We start from the raw sequence: 19,274 nt of genomic DNA, 5'->3' as shown, positions 1-19,274 counted from the left end.
TATGTGTTATGGTGAGTGCTGTGAAGTGTGTAAACCTGGTGATTCACATATCTGTACCCCTGGGGATAAAAATATATTATATGTTTATAAAAAATAAAAAATAAAAAAAAACACTTTGTTTTATTGTTGAGCAGAAACTTTCTACAGGGGTATGCGTGTTGAGAACATTAATGTGTGATTTCTTTAACCCTATCCTTTCCATCCTTATAATACACCTGGTTAAAATGAGCAAAAATGGGTCATCTTGATAAAAAAAAACCAATCACCAAGGTGATATGCAGTTTCTAGGATGCAGGTCAGAAGAGGATTTGCTTTGGTCTACGGATGGAGGCTGGCTACAGGTAGTCAGGGAGCAAAGAACTGTGGCTTTTTTTTTTTTTTTAAGATTTTATTTATTTATTTGACAGAGAGAGATCAGTAGAGGCCAGAGAAGCAGACAGAGAGAGAGGGGGAAGCAGGCTCCCTGCTGAGCAAGGAGCCGGATGTGGGGCTCGATCCCAAGACCCTGGGATCATGACCTGAGCCGAAGGTAGAGGCTTAACCCACTGAGCCATCCAGGCACCCCTTTTATTTTTTTTTAAGATTTATTTATTTGAGAGAGAGAAAGCACATGTGCTCACATGCATGGTGGTGGGGAGGAGCAAGGAGTGTCAGAGTGAGGAGGCGAGAATCTTAAGCTGGCTCCAGGCCCAGCAGGGAGCCCAACACTGGACTTGAACTCCCCACTTTGAGATCATGACCGGAGCCCAAATCAAGAGTCCACCACTTAAATGACTGAGCCACCGTGGACACCCTAGTCGTCAAACTTTAAGAAAAACTCAGAAATAAAAAAATAAAGACACAGGTCAGCAGTAAGAACAAAAATGGCACCAGAATATGCAGCAAACCCTCCAAAATCCCAACAAAGAAGAATCAAAATAGAATAGAGTTGGGTTGGCCAATGCACTTAAGTCAAAGGAGGATCATTCTCCAGCTAGACAATGGCCAGCAAACTGCATTACCAGGACAAAGTTTTTAAGACTCTCTTGCCTATGGGATTACATCACAGTTCAACCACAGATTTCAGTATAAAATGAAACTATGAAAGAAACAAATAACAAAGTTCCATGCTGTGGAATTATTAAAGTCACAATGACATCAAAAATTAAAGTCACAATGACATCAAAAATGTCCATTAGGGTGTCTGGGTGGCTCAGTTGGTTAAGCGTCTGCCATTGGCTCAGGTTGTGATCTTGGGGTCCTGGGACTGAGTCCCTAGTCGGGCTCCCTGTTCAGCACGAGCCTGCTTATCCCTCTGCCTGCCACCCCCCCCCAGCTCTTGCACCTGCACATGTGCACTCTTTCTCTCTCTCAATAAGTAAATAAAGTAAATAAGTAAAATCTTTTTAAAAATTGTTCATTATTTATCCCTAAGTATACAACTTTAAAAATATACAATATCACCATAAAATTAAAACTCTGAAAAAAGAGAAAACAAACCATCTGTAACATCTTCACAGAAACCCTACCAGCATTTTGGTGTCTTTATATTTACTTCCAATTGTTTTCCCTCCACAGTATTTTTCTACATAGTTTGTGCATTTATTCAATAAACTTTTTTTAGGGCTTATTTATCAACCAAGCATTTTGCTATGCACCGAGGATGAAATATCGTATCTTTTTTTTTTTTTTTACTTATTGGTAAATCATAAACTCTTCCATTTTGAAACTGAAATCATGAACTTCATTTTTCTGCCTTTTCATTGCTATTCATACACATGCAGAAAAGTGCACACGAAGTACTACTACAACAATAAATTATCAAAAAGTGAACATACCTACATAACCACACTCAGGTTAAAAAGTATACTACCAACATCCTGTGTATCTTTAAATTATTTTCACGATAAACAACAGGACGACGTAGCATGTTCTTCCTCTCTATAGTTCATTTTCTTTCCTCCCATAGAGATGGTGCAAAAAGATCAGGTCTAGGTAAGTAGTATTCCCTAGAAGGTTCAGTAGACTGGAGGATCGGGGAAATGAAACATGGAATGGGATGCTCACTGACAATAACCAACTCTCTATTAGGTTTCAAGTGGAATGGCTAAGAAGCATTTCAGAGATTTGTCTACAAATCAGTCCATTTAGGTCCTGAGCAGAGGTCCCAGACAAATATAGGAGTTTCCCATCATGTGCTATCTTAAAGCTATGGTGTTTTGCAACAACCAGAGAAGAATTCATAAGCATGAATTATGGCATTCTGACAGAACAAAAAGAAGAAACCTTAGAGACATTTTACCAAAAGGAAGTTGAGCACCTGAGAGAACGTAAGCATGCATTAGCTTCTGTTCCAGCTATTTGTTGCTGCATAATGAATGACCCTAAAATTTAGAGTTTAAAACAGCAAGCACAATTTGTTATCCTTCCTGGTTCTGGGGTTGACTGGGCTTAGCTGAGGTTCAAACTCAGGGTTCCCCATGTGGTTGCACCTAGATGGTGGTTGGGGCTGGAATTTTCTGTAAGGCTTCTTCACTCATGTGTGCTGGCTGATGCTGCAGGGTAGCTGAGGCCTCAGCTGGGGCTGATTAGCCAGAATAGTACTTGTGGCCTCTTCATGTGGACCGGCCTTGCCCACACAACGGCAACTGAATTCCAAGAATACTAGGCAGAAGCTGTATCACCTTTTATGATCCCACCTCTGAAATCACATAGTACTACTTAAGCTGTGGTTCAGGCCCACAGGAGTAGGGAAGGGAGGACACAAAAACTTAACTTAAAACTTGGGAGGAGGGGCGCCTGGGTGGCTCAGTGGATTAAGCCTCTGCCTTCAGCTCAGGTCATGATCTCAGGGTCCTGGGATCGGGCCCCACATCGGGCTCTCTGATGAGTGGGGAGTCTGCTTCCCCCCCTCTCTCTGCCTGCCTCTCTGCCTACTTGTGATCTCAATCTCTCTGTCAAATAAATAAATAAAATCTTAAAAAAAAAAAAAAGTAGGAGGAGTACCAACATTAAACTGTAAGAAGAGAATGTGGAGATGTTGCTGCAATCATTAGGATAGATTGCATAGATGCTCTTCCTATGTGATTCATTCTTGTAAACCCTATCATGACACTTATCAAACGATAAGAAACTTATCATACTATATGAAACTATCATACTATGTAAAACCCTATCACGACACTAATCACACTATGTGAAACTGCCTATTTCTGACCCACCTCTTGCACTGCAGTATGAGCCTCTTAGGAGGAGTAAATGGATCCTTAGAATAATATTTGTATTCCTGACAGCAGACACTCAAAAGTTTTGTGGAATCAATGAACAAACAAATACAATTTAGACTTAAAGAAATATTTTTAAATGTTTCTAAGGTAGCTATAAATGTTCCTATATCTAGGGGTGCCTGGGTGGCTCAATGGGTTAAAGTCTCTGCCTTTGGCTCAGGTCATGATCCCAGGGTCCTGGGATCGAGCCCCAAATCAGGCTCTCTGCTCAGTGGGGAGCCTGCTTCCCTTCCTCTCTACCTCGGCCTGCCTGTCTGCCTACTTGTGATCTCTGTCAAATAAATAAAATGTTTAAAAAAAAAGTTCCTATATCTAAATCTTATAGGCTGAGTCAACTTAAAAGACTGTCAGCTTTTAGATTTGTTCATTGATTTTAAGTTTCATTAATAATATATTCTCACATTTGACATAGCTTTTACCTTTGTAATAAAATTACTAGTAACTCAAGCATTATATCCAACAGCTGAAAATGTATCAGCAATACAAAATGCTCAACTTAACATATATTCAGAATAACTTTCAGATGCATTTTTTAACCTTTAAATTGGTAAGATATTTTATGACAACCACCCTTAAAATGAAATTTATGTATAACATCAATGTTGCTAAATATGCCAAACAAAACAGTTTAAAAACCACTCTCAAGAACTTAGTGTACTCAAGTACAAACACAAATGTAAAAATATTTTTGTTCATAAATTACATATTTTTATATCACGCTATTGGATATACGTCATTCAAATCGATATTATCACTGTAAAATTAACTGATTTTCTTTTTCTTGTCAGCAAATATAAGCAAGATGAAATAAAATGATATAATTCAAAACTCAACAATTAGTTAAGCTATTCCTTGACCTAAATGAGGCACACACATATTCAATCCCTAAAGTACTTAGTCTAAGAGCGTTATGCCTTGTAGTACACCATGCCTAACAATGTCGCTACTGTCCCAAATACCATCATGCAGTCCTTAATCTGTTGAGACTTTGGATATAATTCTGTTTTGATCACATCTCAGAAGGCATCACTAATCATGAATCTCTGCAAACAAGAAATGATGTTTACCAGCAACACTTACCAATTAATATCTGACCACTCTTCATAGCAGAGCCTCCTGGCAGCAGGCCATGGACCACAAGCCTTTCTCCACTGCTCTGTTTTCCACTTTTTTTCCAGCTCCACTTGGTCTGATGGATAATCCCAACCAGGACTTCCAGAAGCTTAAGTTGCTCTTTGGCTTTGGTCACAGTTAACTTTTTGGGGTTTACATAAATAGTCACATCCTTGTACCGCTGTTGGACAACAACTCCTGTTTTCTGGTTAGACTGATGCTTTAGAATGGACACTGGCTCATTGCCATTACTACTTTTTTTACTGTGGCGCTTGGGTAAAAGACTTTTACTTTTTAAAATTTTGGTAAACCGCTTGAGTTTAGGTTCATACTTTTTTCCTTCTTTGTAATCATCCTCTTCAATTATAATCTCATTTTCACTGAATCTGACATGATTCACAGTAGGAGTCTCAGGAAGGAGGCTTTCTTCTTCACCCTCACTCAATTCCAAATAAAATAATTCTCCATTTTTCTGCACACTGTCCAGCCATTCAGGTTCAACATCACTGTGAAAAATAGAAAAGATACTCTGAATAGGAGCCAAACAAAAGAAAAATAGTTATGTCTTTCAGGCACCAGGTGTGTAGAGAAGTGGGAGGAGGTGGAAGTTCTTGTTCAAGTTTCCTTACTATTTCTGATTTATTATAAGCATCAACATTATTTTCTAGGACACTTTTTTTTTTTTAAAGATTTTATTTATTTATTTGACAGAGAGAAATCACAAGTAGTCGGAGAGGCAGGCAGAGAGAGAGAGAGGGAAGCAGGCTCCCTGCTGAGCAGAGAGCCCGATGCGGGACTCAATCCCAGGACCCTGAGATCATGACCTGAGCCGAAGGCAGCGGCCTAACCCACTGAGCCACCCAGGCGCCCCTAGGACACTTTTAAAGAGTCTTCAAGAAATGGAGTTGGAGGAGAGGGTTAAAAAAGTATAGTGATAGAAAAGAAAACAAATAAAAAAGAAGATAGCCTTCTTCTAGAATCTAAGGGTAGCTGTTTTTTTTTTTAAATTTTAATTCAGCACCTGTAAGGTTATTGCTGACTTCAGACAATTTCATTGGACAATAATTCACATTAATAGTTGATTGTGCAATTATATCCAGACATAAGCCATTTGGAAACTGGACATCAAACAACCTATTTGCATAAAACTATTCAGCATGGCTGTCACGTTAAAATGAAAGCTAAAGCCTACCATTATTAGTAAGATTTGTTTATACAATAACTTTTCAAAAGAGAAACATTCACCTTACCGTAAACTAAAATCTTCATTTAAAACAGCTAGTTTATAATCACAGTTAATAATGATTGCTTCTATAACTTATAATTTCCATAAAACTTCTTTTTATGAATAATTATAGTAAGAAAAATAAACCGCATATTACATAATTCATCATGTGATTGTTTTAAAAAAAACTTTTAACTGGGAAATAGGCCATTGAAAAAAATAAAAGTTCTGCTATTAAAAGGACTGAAACAGCATTAAAAAAAAACATGCCCATCTTAAGGTAACAAACCTATCAAAAACTCTACCCTTACCCTCCCTATTTAATGTTACGAATGCTGTACCTTTCAAACTGTTATTTTTTTAAAGCAAAACTGGTTACAGTGGAGAAAATATGTTGAGAGAGTCAGAAACATCAACTGCAGTATTCTTATGTAAAAGGGTATAATTTGTGTTCTAATCATTCCATGAAATAGAAGACAATTCTGTTTTCTACAGTGTTTATTAGCAACTCTGGCTCTTTTAACTTAAAAGTCAACTGTCTCTCTAGGGGTGCTTGGATGACTCAGTCAGTTAAGCGTCTGATGCATAAATTTGGCTCAGGTCATGATCTCAGGGTCATGAGATCCAGCCCCATGTCGGGCTCTGTGCTGGTGCTGGCTCTGCACCAGGCTTAGAGCCTGCTTAAATTCTCTCTTCCCCTCTCCCTCCTCTGTCCATCCCCTCCACCTCATGAGCACAAACGCTCGTTCTCTCTCTCTCTCTCTCTCTCTCTCGCCATCTCAAAAAAAAAAAAAAAAAAAAAGGCATCTGTCTCTCCAAAAACTGTGAAAGTTAATTATAAAAAAAAAATGCACCATTTTATTACTCAACTCTGAAATTAACCACCAATCTCATCTGTCATTGGCAATTAACACAGAATTTTCAACAATATATTAATAGTTAAAAAAGGCATACCTAGCCCCAAATATCAAAACTAGTATTTCTTTGGCACTTGTTGGGTCCCAAAGTGGGGCATCATTTTAGAACCATTAAGCAACAGGTATTAACCCTTTATCAGATGTTGCAACCATACTCATCTGTACCCACAGAAATCAGTATTTAATAACTCTGGGGGCCTCTGGGTGGCTCAGTGGGTTAAGCCACTGCCTTCGGCTCAGGTCATGATCTCAGGGTCCTGGGATTGAGTCCCGCATCGGGCTCTCTGCTCAGCAGGGAGCCTGCTTCCCTCTCTCTCTCTCTGCCTGCCTCTCTGTCTACTTGTGATTTCTCTCTGTCAAATAAATAAATAAAATCTTAAAAAAAAAAAACAAAACTCTGTAATTCTACTCTGAAGAATCTAAGTAACTGCCTCCAATCATAAAAAATTTAGATAATTATGTATCATAGTTTAAAATGTCACAATGTATATATCATGATTATACACAACTACTTACAAAGATAAGTATCAATGTAAACAATGAATGAAACTATTTGCTTTATAATCTCTTTACTTGTATTAGAAATGTGACCCCAAAGAAATACTTTTTCTGGGGCACCTGGGTGGCTCAGTGGGTTAAAGCCTCTGCCTTCGGCTCAGGTCATGAGCCTGGGATAGAGCCCCACATCGGGCTCTCTGCTCAGCAGGGAGCCTGCTTACTCCTCTCTCTCTGCCTGCTGCTCTGTCTACTTGTGATCTCTTGTCTGTCAAATAAATAAATAAAATCTTTAAAAAAAAAAAAAGAAATACTTTTTCTCCTATGCTAAACATGAAGATGTTTCATCTTAATCTCTAAAATCTAAAAGAGAAAACATCTTTTGGCTATGACGGAAGATCTCTGCAGGTAAGAGGAGGACACAGGATATTCAATCATGGAGCAAATGAACAGTGCCAGGTCCTTGGAAGGTACTAGAATTATACCTTCCCTTGTCTAATGGGGAAGAGAAAGTGAGAAACAATTCACAACAATACACACTGTATGCAAAAGAGGTCCCCTAGTTTAGCCTGGGATTGAGAGCGAGGGCAGGGAAATTTCTGGTAGAGGATACACAGAAGTAAGTTTTAAGAGAGTAAGTGGTTGGTGATGGGATATGGGGGGCTTAAGGGGAAGAAGAAAAGACAATTCCAAGCCGAAACAACAGCATAAGCAGAGGCCTTGAGGGACTGTCTCTATGACGATGTGGACAACTAAAACCATCTGGCCTATGTGAACAACTAAAGAAAGAACAAACCTCAACATCATACAGGCCATATATGAAAAACCCACAGCTAATATTATCCTTTAGGAGGAAAACAGAGTTTTTCTTCTAAGGTCAGGAACAAGACAGGGGAGTCTACTCCCACCACTGTTATTTAACACAGTATGGATGTCCTAGCCTCAGCAATCAGACATAAAAAGAAATAAAAGGCAATTGGCAAAGAAGTGAAACTTAACACCATTTGCAGACAACATATTACTCTATGTAGAAAACCCTGAAGACTCCACCAAAATATTGCTACAACTGATATACAAATTCAGTAAGGTTACAGGATACAAAGATCAACCTACAGAAATCTGTTGAATTTTCTACACCAATAATGAAGCAGCAGCAGAAGAAATTAAGGAATTGATCCCATTTACAATTATACCAAAAACCAAAGATAATTAGGAATAAACCTAACCACAGAGGTAAAAGATCTATACTCTGAAAACCAATAAACAATGATGAAAGAAATTAAAGATGACACAAAGAAATGGAAAAACATTCCATGCTCATGGATGGAAAAACAGATATTGTTAAAATGTCCATGCTACCCAAAGCAATCTACACATTTAATGCAATCCCAATCAAAATACGACCAGCATTTTTCACAGAGCTAGAACAATCAATCCTAAAATTGTATGAAACCACAAAAGACCCCAAATAGCCAGAGCAATCTTGAAAAAGAAAGGCAAAGCTGGTGACATCACAATTCCAGACTTTGAGTTATATTGCAAAGCGATAGTGATCCAGACAGTATGGTACTGGTGGAAAAATAGACACACAGATCAATGGAAAGAGCAGAAAACCCAGAAATGGACTCACAACTATAAGGTCAACTTATCTTCAACAAAGCAGGAAAGAATATCCAATGGAAAAAAGACAGTCTCTTCAACAAATGGTGATGGGAAAACTGGACAGCTATGAGCAGAAGAAAGAAACTAAACCACTTTCTTACACCACACTTAAAAATAAATTCAAAATGGATGAAAGACCTAATGGATGAAAGACCTAAATCAGATCTGAAATCTTAAAAATCCTAGAACACAGGCAGTAACTTCTCTGACGTTGGCTGTAGATATTTTTTTCTAGATAGGTCTTCTGAGGCAAGGGAAATAAAAGCAAAAATGAACTATTGGGACAAGGTCAAAATAAAAGGATTCTTTACAGCAAAGAAAACCATCAATAAAGCTAAAAGACAACCTTCAGAATGGGAGAAAAAATATACATATATATATTTTAAAAGATTTTATTTATTTATTTGATAGACAGGTCACAAGTAGGCATAGAGGCAGGCAGAGAGACAGGAGTAAGCAGGCCCCCGCTGAGCAGAGAGCCCGATAAGGGGCTCGATCCCAGGACCCTAAGATCATGACCCGAGCTGAAGGCAGAGGCTTTAACCCACTGAGCCACCCAGGCGCCCCGGGAGAATATATTTTTAAATGACACATCTAATAAAGGATTAGTACCCAAAATCTTAAAGAACTTATCAAATTCAACACCCAAAAACTAATAATCCAGTTGAGAAATGGGCAGAAGACAAGACCAGACATTTTCCCAAATAAGACATACAGATGGCCAACAGACATATAAAAAGATGCTCAACATCACTCAACATCACTCATCATCAGAGAAATACAAATCCAAACCACATGAGATACCACCTCACAACTGTCAGAGTGGCTAAAATTAACACAGGAAACAACAGATGTTGGTGATGTGGAGAAAGGAGAACCCTCTTATACTGCTGGTTGGAATGCAAACTGGGGTAGCCACTATAGAAAAAGTATGGAGGTCCCTCAAAAATTTAAAAATAAAACTACTGGGGCGCCTGGATGGCTCAGTGGTTTAAAGCCTCTGCCTTCGGCTCAGGTCATGATCCCAGGGTCCTGGGATCAAGCCCCAAATTGGGCCCTCTGCTCAGTGGGGAGCCTGTTTCCTCCCTCTCTCTCTGTGCCTGCCTCTCTGCCTACTTGTGATCGCTCTGTCAAATAAATAAATAAAATCTTAAAAAAAAAAATAGAACTACCATATAATCCAATTGCAGGTATATCCTTTAGGTATAAAGGATACAAAAACACTGATTCGAAGGGATAATGCACCCTGATGTTTACAGCAGCATTATCAATTATAGCCAAAATATGGAAGCAGCCAAGTATTCATCAACTGATGAATGGATAAAGAGGTCACACACACACACACACACGAATATTATTCAGCCATAAAAAAGAATGAAATCTTGCCATTTACAATGATGTGGATGGAGCTAGAGAGTGATGTGGATGGAGCTAGAGAGTCTTGTGGATGGAGCTAGAGAGTCTTGTGGATGGAGCTAGAGAGTATTGTGCTAAGGGAAATAAGTCAGTCAGAGAAAGACAAATGCCATGTGATTTCATTCGTAGGTGTGATTTAAGAAACAAACAGATGAATGTTGGGGGGAGAAAGAGAGACAAACCATAAAACGGACTCTTTTTTAAAATTTTATTTATTTACTTGACACAGAAAGAGAGCACAAGAGGGGGGAGCAGAAGTAGAAGCAGGCTCCCCGCTGAGCAGGGAGCACAATGTGGGGCTTGATCCCAGGACCCCGAGATCATGACCTGAGCTGAAGGGAGACGTATAACCAACTGAGCCGCCCTGGTGCCCCAAAAACAGACTCTTAATTACAGAGAACAGACAGACATGTTGGGGGTGGAGTGGGTGGGGAGGGGCTAAATAGGTGATGGGCATTAAGGAGGGCATTTGTTGTGATGTGCACTGGGTGTGGTATGTAAGTAATGAATCACAAAATTATTTTCCTGAAACTAATATTATTGTATTTTAATAAACTGGAATTTTAATAAAATTGTAAATAAAACAAAACAAAGATAGTCTATGGTCACCAAAAGTGGGGCATAGAGGAAAAGTACTCAAGTCCTAATTTTACAAGGCCTTTTGGCAAGAGGTTTGGATTTGATGGTATAAGTAATGAAGAATTTTAAAGACTTATCTATTTATCTGACAAAGATAGCGAGAGAGGGAACACAAGCAGGGAAGTGGGAGAGGGAGAAGCAGGCTCCCCACTGAGCAGGGAGCCTGATTTGAGGCTTGATCCCAGGACCCTGGGATCACAACCCAAGCCAAAGGCAGACGCTTAACGACTGAGCCACCCAGGCGCCCCAGTAATGAAGAGTATTAGATAGAAATTTTTATGTGGACTTGGGGGTCAAGATGGCGGAGAAGTAGCAGGCTGAGACTGCTTCAGCTAGCCAGAGATCAGCTAGATAGCTTATCTAAAGATTGCAAACACCTGAAAATCCATCGGCAGATTGAAGACAAGAACAGCAATTCTGGAAACAGAAAAACAACCACTTTCTGAAAGGTAGGACCAGCGGAGAAGTGAATCCAAAGCAACGGGAAGATAGACCCCGGGGGGAGGGGCCGGCTCCGGGCAAGCGGCGGAGCAACCGTGCACAAAATCAGGACTTTTAAAAGTCTGTTCCGCTGAGGGGCATCGCTCCAGAGGCTAAACTGGGGTGAAGCCCACGCGGGGTGAGCGTGGCCTCGGGTCCCCCAGGGTCACAGAAGGATCCGGGGTGTCTGAGTGTCGCAGAGCTTGCGAGTATTGGAACGGGAAAGCCGGCTACAGAGACAGAGCCGACAGTAAGCTCACAGCTCGGGGTTACCTTGAACCGGTCGCAGGCTCCGTGAGCTCGGAGCGCGGCCGGAGGTCAGGCAGACGGGAGTAACTGGGCACTGTTCTCTGAGGGCGCACTGAGGAGTGGGGCCCTGAGCTCTCGGCTCCTCCGGGCCAGAGACCAGGAGGCTGCCATTTGTATTCCCATCCTCCGGAACTCTACGGAAAGCGCTCAGAGAACAAAAGCTCTTGAAAGCAAACCGGAGCGGAGTACTCAGCCCAGCCCCCGGTAAGGGCGGTGCAATTCCGCCTGGGGCAAAGACACTTGAGAATCACTACAACAGGCCCCTCCCCCAGAAGATGAACAAGAAATTGAGCTGAGACCAAGTTCACCTACCAAGGAGTGCGGTTTCAATACCAAGGAGAGCAGCAGAATTCCAGAGGAGGAGAAAGCCAAGCACGGAACTCATGGCTTTTTTCGTGTGATTTTTTTTAGTCTTGCAGTTAATTTGATTTTTTTCTTTTTCTTTTATTTTTTTTTCTCGCCTTCTGGTAAAATTTTTTTTAACTTTTACCTTTTTCTTTTTTAACGTTTTTTAACTAGTTTATCCAATATATATATTTTTTCTTTTTTATATTTTTCTTATTTGTTTTCTTTTTTTTAATTCTTTTCTTTTCTTTCTTCCTTTTTGAACCTCTTTTTATCCCCTTTCTCCCCCCTCACGATTTGGGATCTCTTCTGATTTGGTTAAAGCATATTTTCCTGGGGTTGTTGCCATCCTTTTAGTATTTTCCTTGCTCCTTCATATACTCTTATCTGGACAAAATGACAAGACGGAAAAATTCAACACAAAAAAAAGAACAAGAGGCAGTACCAAAGGCTAGGGACCTAATCAATACAGACATTGGTAATATGTCAGATCTAGAGTTCAGAATGACAATTTTCAAGGTTCTAGCCGGGCTCGAAAAAGGCATGGAAGATATGAGAGAAACCCTCTCGAGAGATATAAAAGCCCTTTCTGGAGAAATAAAAGAACTAAAATCTAACCAAGTTGAAATCAAAAAAGCTATTAATGAGGTGCAATCAAAAATGGAGGCTCTCTCTGCTAGGATAAATGAGGCAGAAGAAAGAATTAGTGATGTAGAAGACCAAATGACAGAGAATAAAGAAGCTGAGCAAAAGAGGGACAAACAGCTACTGGACCACGAGGGGAGAATTCGAGAGATAAGTGACACCATAAGACGAAACAACATTAGAATAATTGGGATTCCAGAAGAAGAAGAAAGTGAGAGGGGAGCAGAAGGTATACTGGAGAGAATTATTGGGGAGAATTTCCCCAATATGGCAAAGGGAACGAGCATCAAAATTCAGGAGGTTCAGAGAACGCCCCTCAAAATCAATAAGAATAGGCCCACACCCCGTCACCTAATAGTAAAATTTACAAGTCTCAGTGACAAAGAGAAAATCCTGAAAGCAGACCGGGAAAAGAAGTCTGTAACATACAATGGTAAAAATATTAGATTGGCAGCTGACTTATCCACAGAGACCTGGCAGGCCAGAAAGAGCTGGCATGATATTTTCAGAGAACTAAATGAGAAAAACATGCAGCCAAGAATTCTAGATCCAGCTAGGCTATCATTGAAAATAGAAGGAGAGATTAAAAGCTTCCAGGACAAACAAAAACTGAAAGAATTTGCAAACATCAAACCAGCTCTACAGGAAATATTGAAAGGGGTCCTCTAAGCAAAGAGAGAGCCTACAAGTGGTAGATCAGAAAGGAACAGAGACCATATACAGTAACAGTCACCTTACAGGCAATACAATGGCACTAAATTCATATCTCTCAATAGTTACCCTGAATGTTAATGGGCTAAATGCCCCTGTCAAAAGACACAGGGTATCAGAATGGATAAAAAAGCAAAACCCATCTATATGTTGCCTCCAAGATACTCATTTTAAGCTCGAAGACACCTCCAGATTTAAAGTGAGGGGGTGGAGAAGAATTTACCATGCTAATGGACATCAGAAGAAAGCAGGAGTGGCAATCCTTATATCAGATCAATTAGATTTTAAGCCAAAGACTATAATAAAAGATGAGGAAGGACACTATATCATACTCAAAGCGTCTGTCCAACTAGAAGATTTAACAATTTTAAATATCTATGCCCCCAACGTGTGAGCAGCCAACTATATAAACCAATTAATAACAAAATCAAAGAAACACATCAACAATAATACAATAATAGTAGGGGACTTTAACACTCCCCTCACTGAAATGGACAGATCATCCCAGCAAAAGATCAGCAAGGAAATAAAGGCCTTATACGACACACTGGACCAGATGGACATCACAGATATATTCAGAACATTTCATCCCAAAGCAACAGAATACACATTCTTCTCTAGTGCACATGGAACATTCTCCAGAATAGATCACATCCTCGGTCCTAAATCAGGACTCAACCGGTATCAAAAGATTGGGATCATTCTCTGCATATTTTCAGACCACAATGCTCTGAAGCTAGAACTCAACCACAAGAGGAAGTTTGGAAAGAACCCAAATACATGGAGACTAAATAGCATCCTTCTAAAGAATGAATGGGTCAACCGGGAAATTAAAGAAGAATTGAAAAAAATCATGGAAACAAATGATAATGAAAATACAACGGTTCAAAATCTGTGGGACACAACAAAGGCAGTCCTGAGAGGAAAAGGAAGAAGTAGAAAGCCTGAACAGACCCATAACCAGTAAGGAGATTGAAATAGTCATCAAAAATCTCCAAACAAACAAAAGTCCAGGGCCAGACGGCTTCCCAGGGGAATTCTACCAAACATTTAAAGAAGAACTAATTCCTATTCTCCTGAAACTGTTCCAAAAAATAGAAATGGAAGGAAAACTTCCAAACTCATTTTATGAGGCCAGCATCACCTTGATCCCAAACCAGACAAGGATCCCATCAAAAAAGAGAGATATAGACCAATATCCTTGATGAACACAGATGCGAAAATACTCAACAAAATACTAGCCAATAGGATCCAACAGTACATTAAAAGGATTATTCACCACGACCAAGTGGGATTTATTCCAGGGCTGCAAGGTTGGTTCAACATCCGCAAATCAGTCAATGTGATACAACACATCAATAAAAGAAAGAACAAGAACCATATGATACTCTCAATAGATGCTGAAAAGGCATTTGACAAAGTACAGCATCCCTTCCTGATCAAAACTCTTAAAAGTGTAGGGATAGAGGGCACATACCTCAATATCATCAAAGCCATCTATGAAAAACCCACCGCAAATATCATTCTCAATGGAGAAAAACTGAAAGCTTTTCCACTAAGGTCAGGAACACGGCAGGGATGTCCATTATCACCACTGCTATTCAACATAGTACTAAAGGTCCTAGCCTCAGCAATCAGACAACAAAAGGAAATTAAAGGCATCCAAATTGGCAAAGAAGAAGTCAAATTATCACTCTTCGCAGATGATATGATACTATTATGTGGAAAACCCAAAAGACTCCACTCCAAAACTGCTAGAACTTATACAGGAATTCAGTAAAGTGTCAGGATATAAAATCAATGCACAGAAATCAGTTGCATTTCTCTACACCAACAGCAAAACAGAAGAAAGAGAAATTAAGGAGTCAATCCCATTTACAATTTCACCCCAAACCATAAGATACCTAGGAATAAACCTAACCAAAGAGGCACAGAATCTATACTCAGAAAACTATAAAGTACTCATGAAAGAAATTGAGGAAGACACAAAGAAATGGAAAAATGTTCCATGCTCCTGGATTGGAAGAATAAATATTGTGAAAATGTCTATGCTACCTAAAGCAATTTACACATTTAATGCAATTCCATGAAAAAGTGCTCCATATCACTCGGCATCAGGGAAATACAAATCAAAACCACAATGAGATATCACCTCACACCAGTCAGAATGGCTAAAATAAACAAGTCAGGAAATGACAGATGCTGGCAAGGATGCGGAGAAAGGGGAACCCTCCTACACTGTTGGTGGGAATGCAAGCTGGTGCAGCCACTCTGGAAAACAGCATGGAGGTTCCTCAAAATGTTGAAAATAGAACTGCCCTATGACCCAGCAATTGCACTATTGGGTATTTACCCTAAAGATACAAACGTAGTGATCCAAAGGGGCACGTGCACCCGAATGTTTATAGCAGCAATGTCCACAATAGCCAAACTATGGAAAGAACCTAGATGTCCATCAACAGATGAATGGATCAAGATGTGGTATATATACACAATGGAATACTATGCAGCCATCAAAAGAAATGAAATCTTGCCATTTGCGACAACATGGATGGAACTAGAGCATATCATGCTTAGCGAAATAAGTCAAGCAGAGAAAGACAACTATCATATGATCTCCCTGATATGAGGAAGTGGTGATGCAACATGGGGGCTTAAGTGGGTAGGAGAAGAATCAATGAAACAAGATGGGATTGGGAGGGAGACAAACCATAAGTGACTCTTAATCTCACAAAACAAACTGAGGGTTGCTGGGGGTCGGATTATGGACATTGGGGAGGGTATGTGCTTTGGTGAGTGCTGTGAAGTGTGTAAACCTGGTGATTCACAGACCTGTACCCCTGGGGATAAAAATATATGTTTATAAAAAATAAAAAATTAAAAAAAAAAAGAAATTTTTATGTGTCAGATATCTCTGGATAGATCTACTTTAACAAGAAATTGGAAGGATTTGAGTGAGGCAAGATTCAAGTCAAGAGTCTGGCTATGGGATGTTTAGCTACCAGGCAAAGATGGTATCTAAAGCAATGGCAGAAAACATGGAAAGTAAGAAAAACATTTAAGAAATGCTTGAAAATCACTGGAATTTGAGACTGATTACATGAGATGATGACACAGAAGGAATTACTGTCGACTAGATTCCTGGTTGGTGACTATACTTTCACGCATCCTTTTTTTTTTTTTTTAATTTTTAAAGATTTTTATTTATTTATTTGATAGACAGAGATCACAAGCAGGCAGAGAGGCAGGCAGAGAGAGGAGGAAGCAGGCTCCCCGCTGAGCAGAGAGCCCGACTCGGGCCTCGATCCCAGGACCCTGAGAACATGACCTGAGCCGAAGGCAGCGGCTTAACCCACTGAGCCACCAAGGCGCCCTTCACGCATCCTTTTATGCAAACACATGCACAGGCTCATTTTATATAAATGGAAACAGAACTATAATACATGTTGTCTTCCCCTCCTACTTTTCACTGACATAAATGTTAAATATTCATGTTCTTAAAATCCTAAAATCATATATAGGATTATGCTGTCATTGTTTTTGAAAAACTAGAATTATTACATATTCTATTATATATAATGTGGAATCATCTTTCAAAAGTGTACCTACATACGTATATATACACAAACCTTTGTCATTTATCACAATTTAGAAATCCCAATGGCTGTATTAATGGTTCCTATCAAGGATGTAGCACATTTGGTCATTCACCTCCTTAAAAATCTATCTTTGTGTTCCATATTTGTTTTACCCTTATGGACAATGATACAGTAACCATCCTTATATGTATGTATGTACATATATATATTTTTTTATTTGACAGAGAGATCACAAGCAGGCGGTGGGGGGTGGGGAAGCAGGCTCCCTGCTGAGCAGAGAACCCAATGACCTGAGCCCAAGGCAGAGGCTTAACCCACTGAGCCACCCAGGTGCCTCGTACATATACATTTTTACCCAAAGACTACACCAATTCACATTTCCACTAGCAATGAATAAGATCCATTTTCATCACCTCTAAATTTAAAAGATGCTTCACTTTAAGAGGAAGAAGAAATTAAAAGGGAGATAAGAGGAACAGGAATAAAGACAGAGAAATGAATGTATAAGACTCATGAAAGAAGGAAACATATATAGTTAAAAAAAATGAACTGAGAAGTCACAAAGACTTGGGTTCAAATTCTGTTCTATTGACATTTTTACTTTTCTAAGCTTTAGTTTTTCTCTTCTAGAAAATAGGTTATAGCTACTTCACATGGCTGTTATCAATAGTAAATTAAAAAATCTGCTAGACATGGTATAAGTGTCAAATGTCAGTTCCTTTCCTCTTGCCCAAAAGAGTTAAAAATGTAGAGTAACTTCTAACTTTATTGGATATAGCACTCATACTTCTGTATTCTTCCAACTCCTGGCAATAAACGAAGATGTCTTTAATGACCTCTATTTGCTAGGTTCCAGGCTAAGTACTACTGGCAAAAGAAGTGAAGCAGATGTAGCCTGTATTGCTCCCATAGTTCATTATTCCTGGAAGATTCCTAACTCCTACTCCAGATGATTAATTCCTGTTTGGATAAGCAATAAGAGCATAACTGATTAATGTGTTAGAAAGTTTGAGAAAGTTGTAAAGACTGTATTCTCAAACTAGTTCTACTAGAAGAGGGTGTATTAAAGACAACAATTAGGAAAAAAACAACCTTTCAGTGCAACTATTATTAATAACAAAATTAAATAAATATTGTATGTTGATACGTCCTACTCCAAGAGATGGAGCTTAACCCTTCCTCCCCTTTAATGTGAACTGGATTCAGTGATGTGCTCCCAAACAACAGAATATGGAAAGAGATAAATAGTAACTTCACAGTGAAGAAACCTTGCAGACTTTACCTTAACCAAGTGATCCAGGTTATGAAAAACAAGAAACAACTAAAAAACTGTCACAGACCACAGGAAACTAGGGAGACTTAATGACTAAATGCATTATGATACCCTGGATTAGATCCTAGAAAAGAAAAAGGACATAAGTAGATAATGGTAAAATTCAAATAAAGTGTAGAGTTATTTAAAAGTACTGTACTAATGTACTAATGTACTAATTTCTTAGTTCTGGCAAACATATCGTAGTTGTGTAAGATGTTAACATCAGGGGAAATTGGGTGAAGGACATACAGGAACATTCTGTACTATGTTTGCAATTCCTCTGTAAGATCTAAACTTATTCCACAAGAAAATGTTTGTTTTTAAAAAGGAAATCAACTCAAGCAGATTTAATTCACATTTTTATAAGTGTTCTTTAATCTCTTTTCTGAGATCCTATGGTACAAATTGCAAACTTGTCATTGTGTAAATGTCTTGCAATGAGATTATTTTGTTTATTCCACTTTCTCTGAACAGAAATAATTGTATATTCATTGTCTGCTTGCAAAGTTTGAGGACACTTTAAGTGGTTTTCAAGGCTCTGATGTAGTAAACATGAGCAGAGTCCTTCTTCCCAAAAGAAAGATTTGCTAATTTACAAATAACCAAGTTCACTTACATATAGGGTAATATAACTATATTAAAGAAAATGAACTTCAGATAATGCTAATAAATTTCTCAATTCATATTCAAGAATCCTATGTTGAAGGGTACCTGGGTAGTTCAGTCGGTTAAACATCTGCTTAGGCTCAGGTCATGATCCAGGGTCCTGGGATTGACCCTGTATGGGAACCCGTGCTCAGTGGGGAGCCTGCTTCTCCCTCTCCCACTCCCCTGCTTGTGAGCGCTCTCTCTCTCTAATAAATAAATGAATAAATCTTTTAAAAGATTTGTATTTATTTATTTGACAGAAACACCACAAGAGAGGGAATAGAAGCAGGGGGAGAGGGAGAAGCAGGCTTCCCGCTGAGCAGGGAGCCTGATGCAGGGCTTGATCCCAGGATCCTTAATGACTGAGCCACCCAAGAGCCCCTAATAAAATCTTAAAAAAAAAGAATTCTACACTGATACTATTTTTTTTCTTCTAAATTATTGAATCCCTTAGGTCATTATTTACATTGTCAACATTTTTTATCAACT

The 19,274-nt window shown here is 39.1% G+C and overlaps 1 protein-coding gene across 5 annotated transcripts in view; it reads right to left on the bottom strand.

Annotated features, from left to right (window-relative positions):
- INTU (inturned planar cell polarity protein) overlaps window positions 1–19,274 on the bottom strand; it is an 88,720-nt gene that overhangs the window by 62,026 nt on the left and 7,420 nt on the right. For all 5 annotated transcript variants that reach the window (XM_004747942.3, XM_004747939.3, XM_004747938.3 and 2 more), the window contains exon 2: window positions 4,347–4,885. In XM_004747942.3, coding sequence (XP_004747999.1) covers window positions 4,347–4,885 — 539 coding nt within the window. The remainder of the gene's footprint in view (window positions 1–4,346; window positions 4,886–19,274) is intronic.

This window comes from Mustela putorius, unplaced genomic scaffold, assembly GCF_011764305.1.
Source record: "Mustela putorius furo isolate JIRA1106 unplaced genomic scaffold, ASM1176430v1.1 tig00003866_pilon_pilon_pilon, whole genome shotgun sequence".
Classification (NCBI taxonomy): Eukaryota; Metazoa; Chordata; class Mammalia; order Carnivora; family Mustelidae; genus Mustela; species Mustela putorius.
Note: the sequence above shows the minus strand (reverse complement) of the source record. Positions and strands in the feature narration are given on the sequence as shown.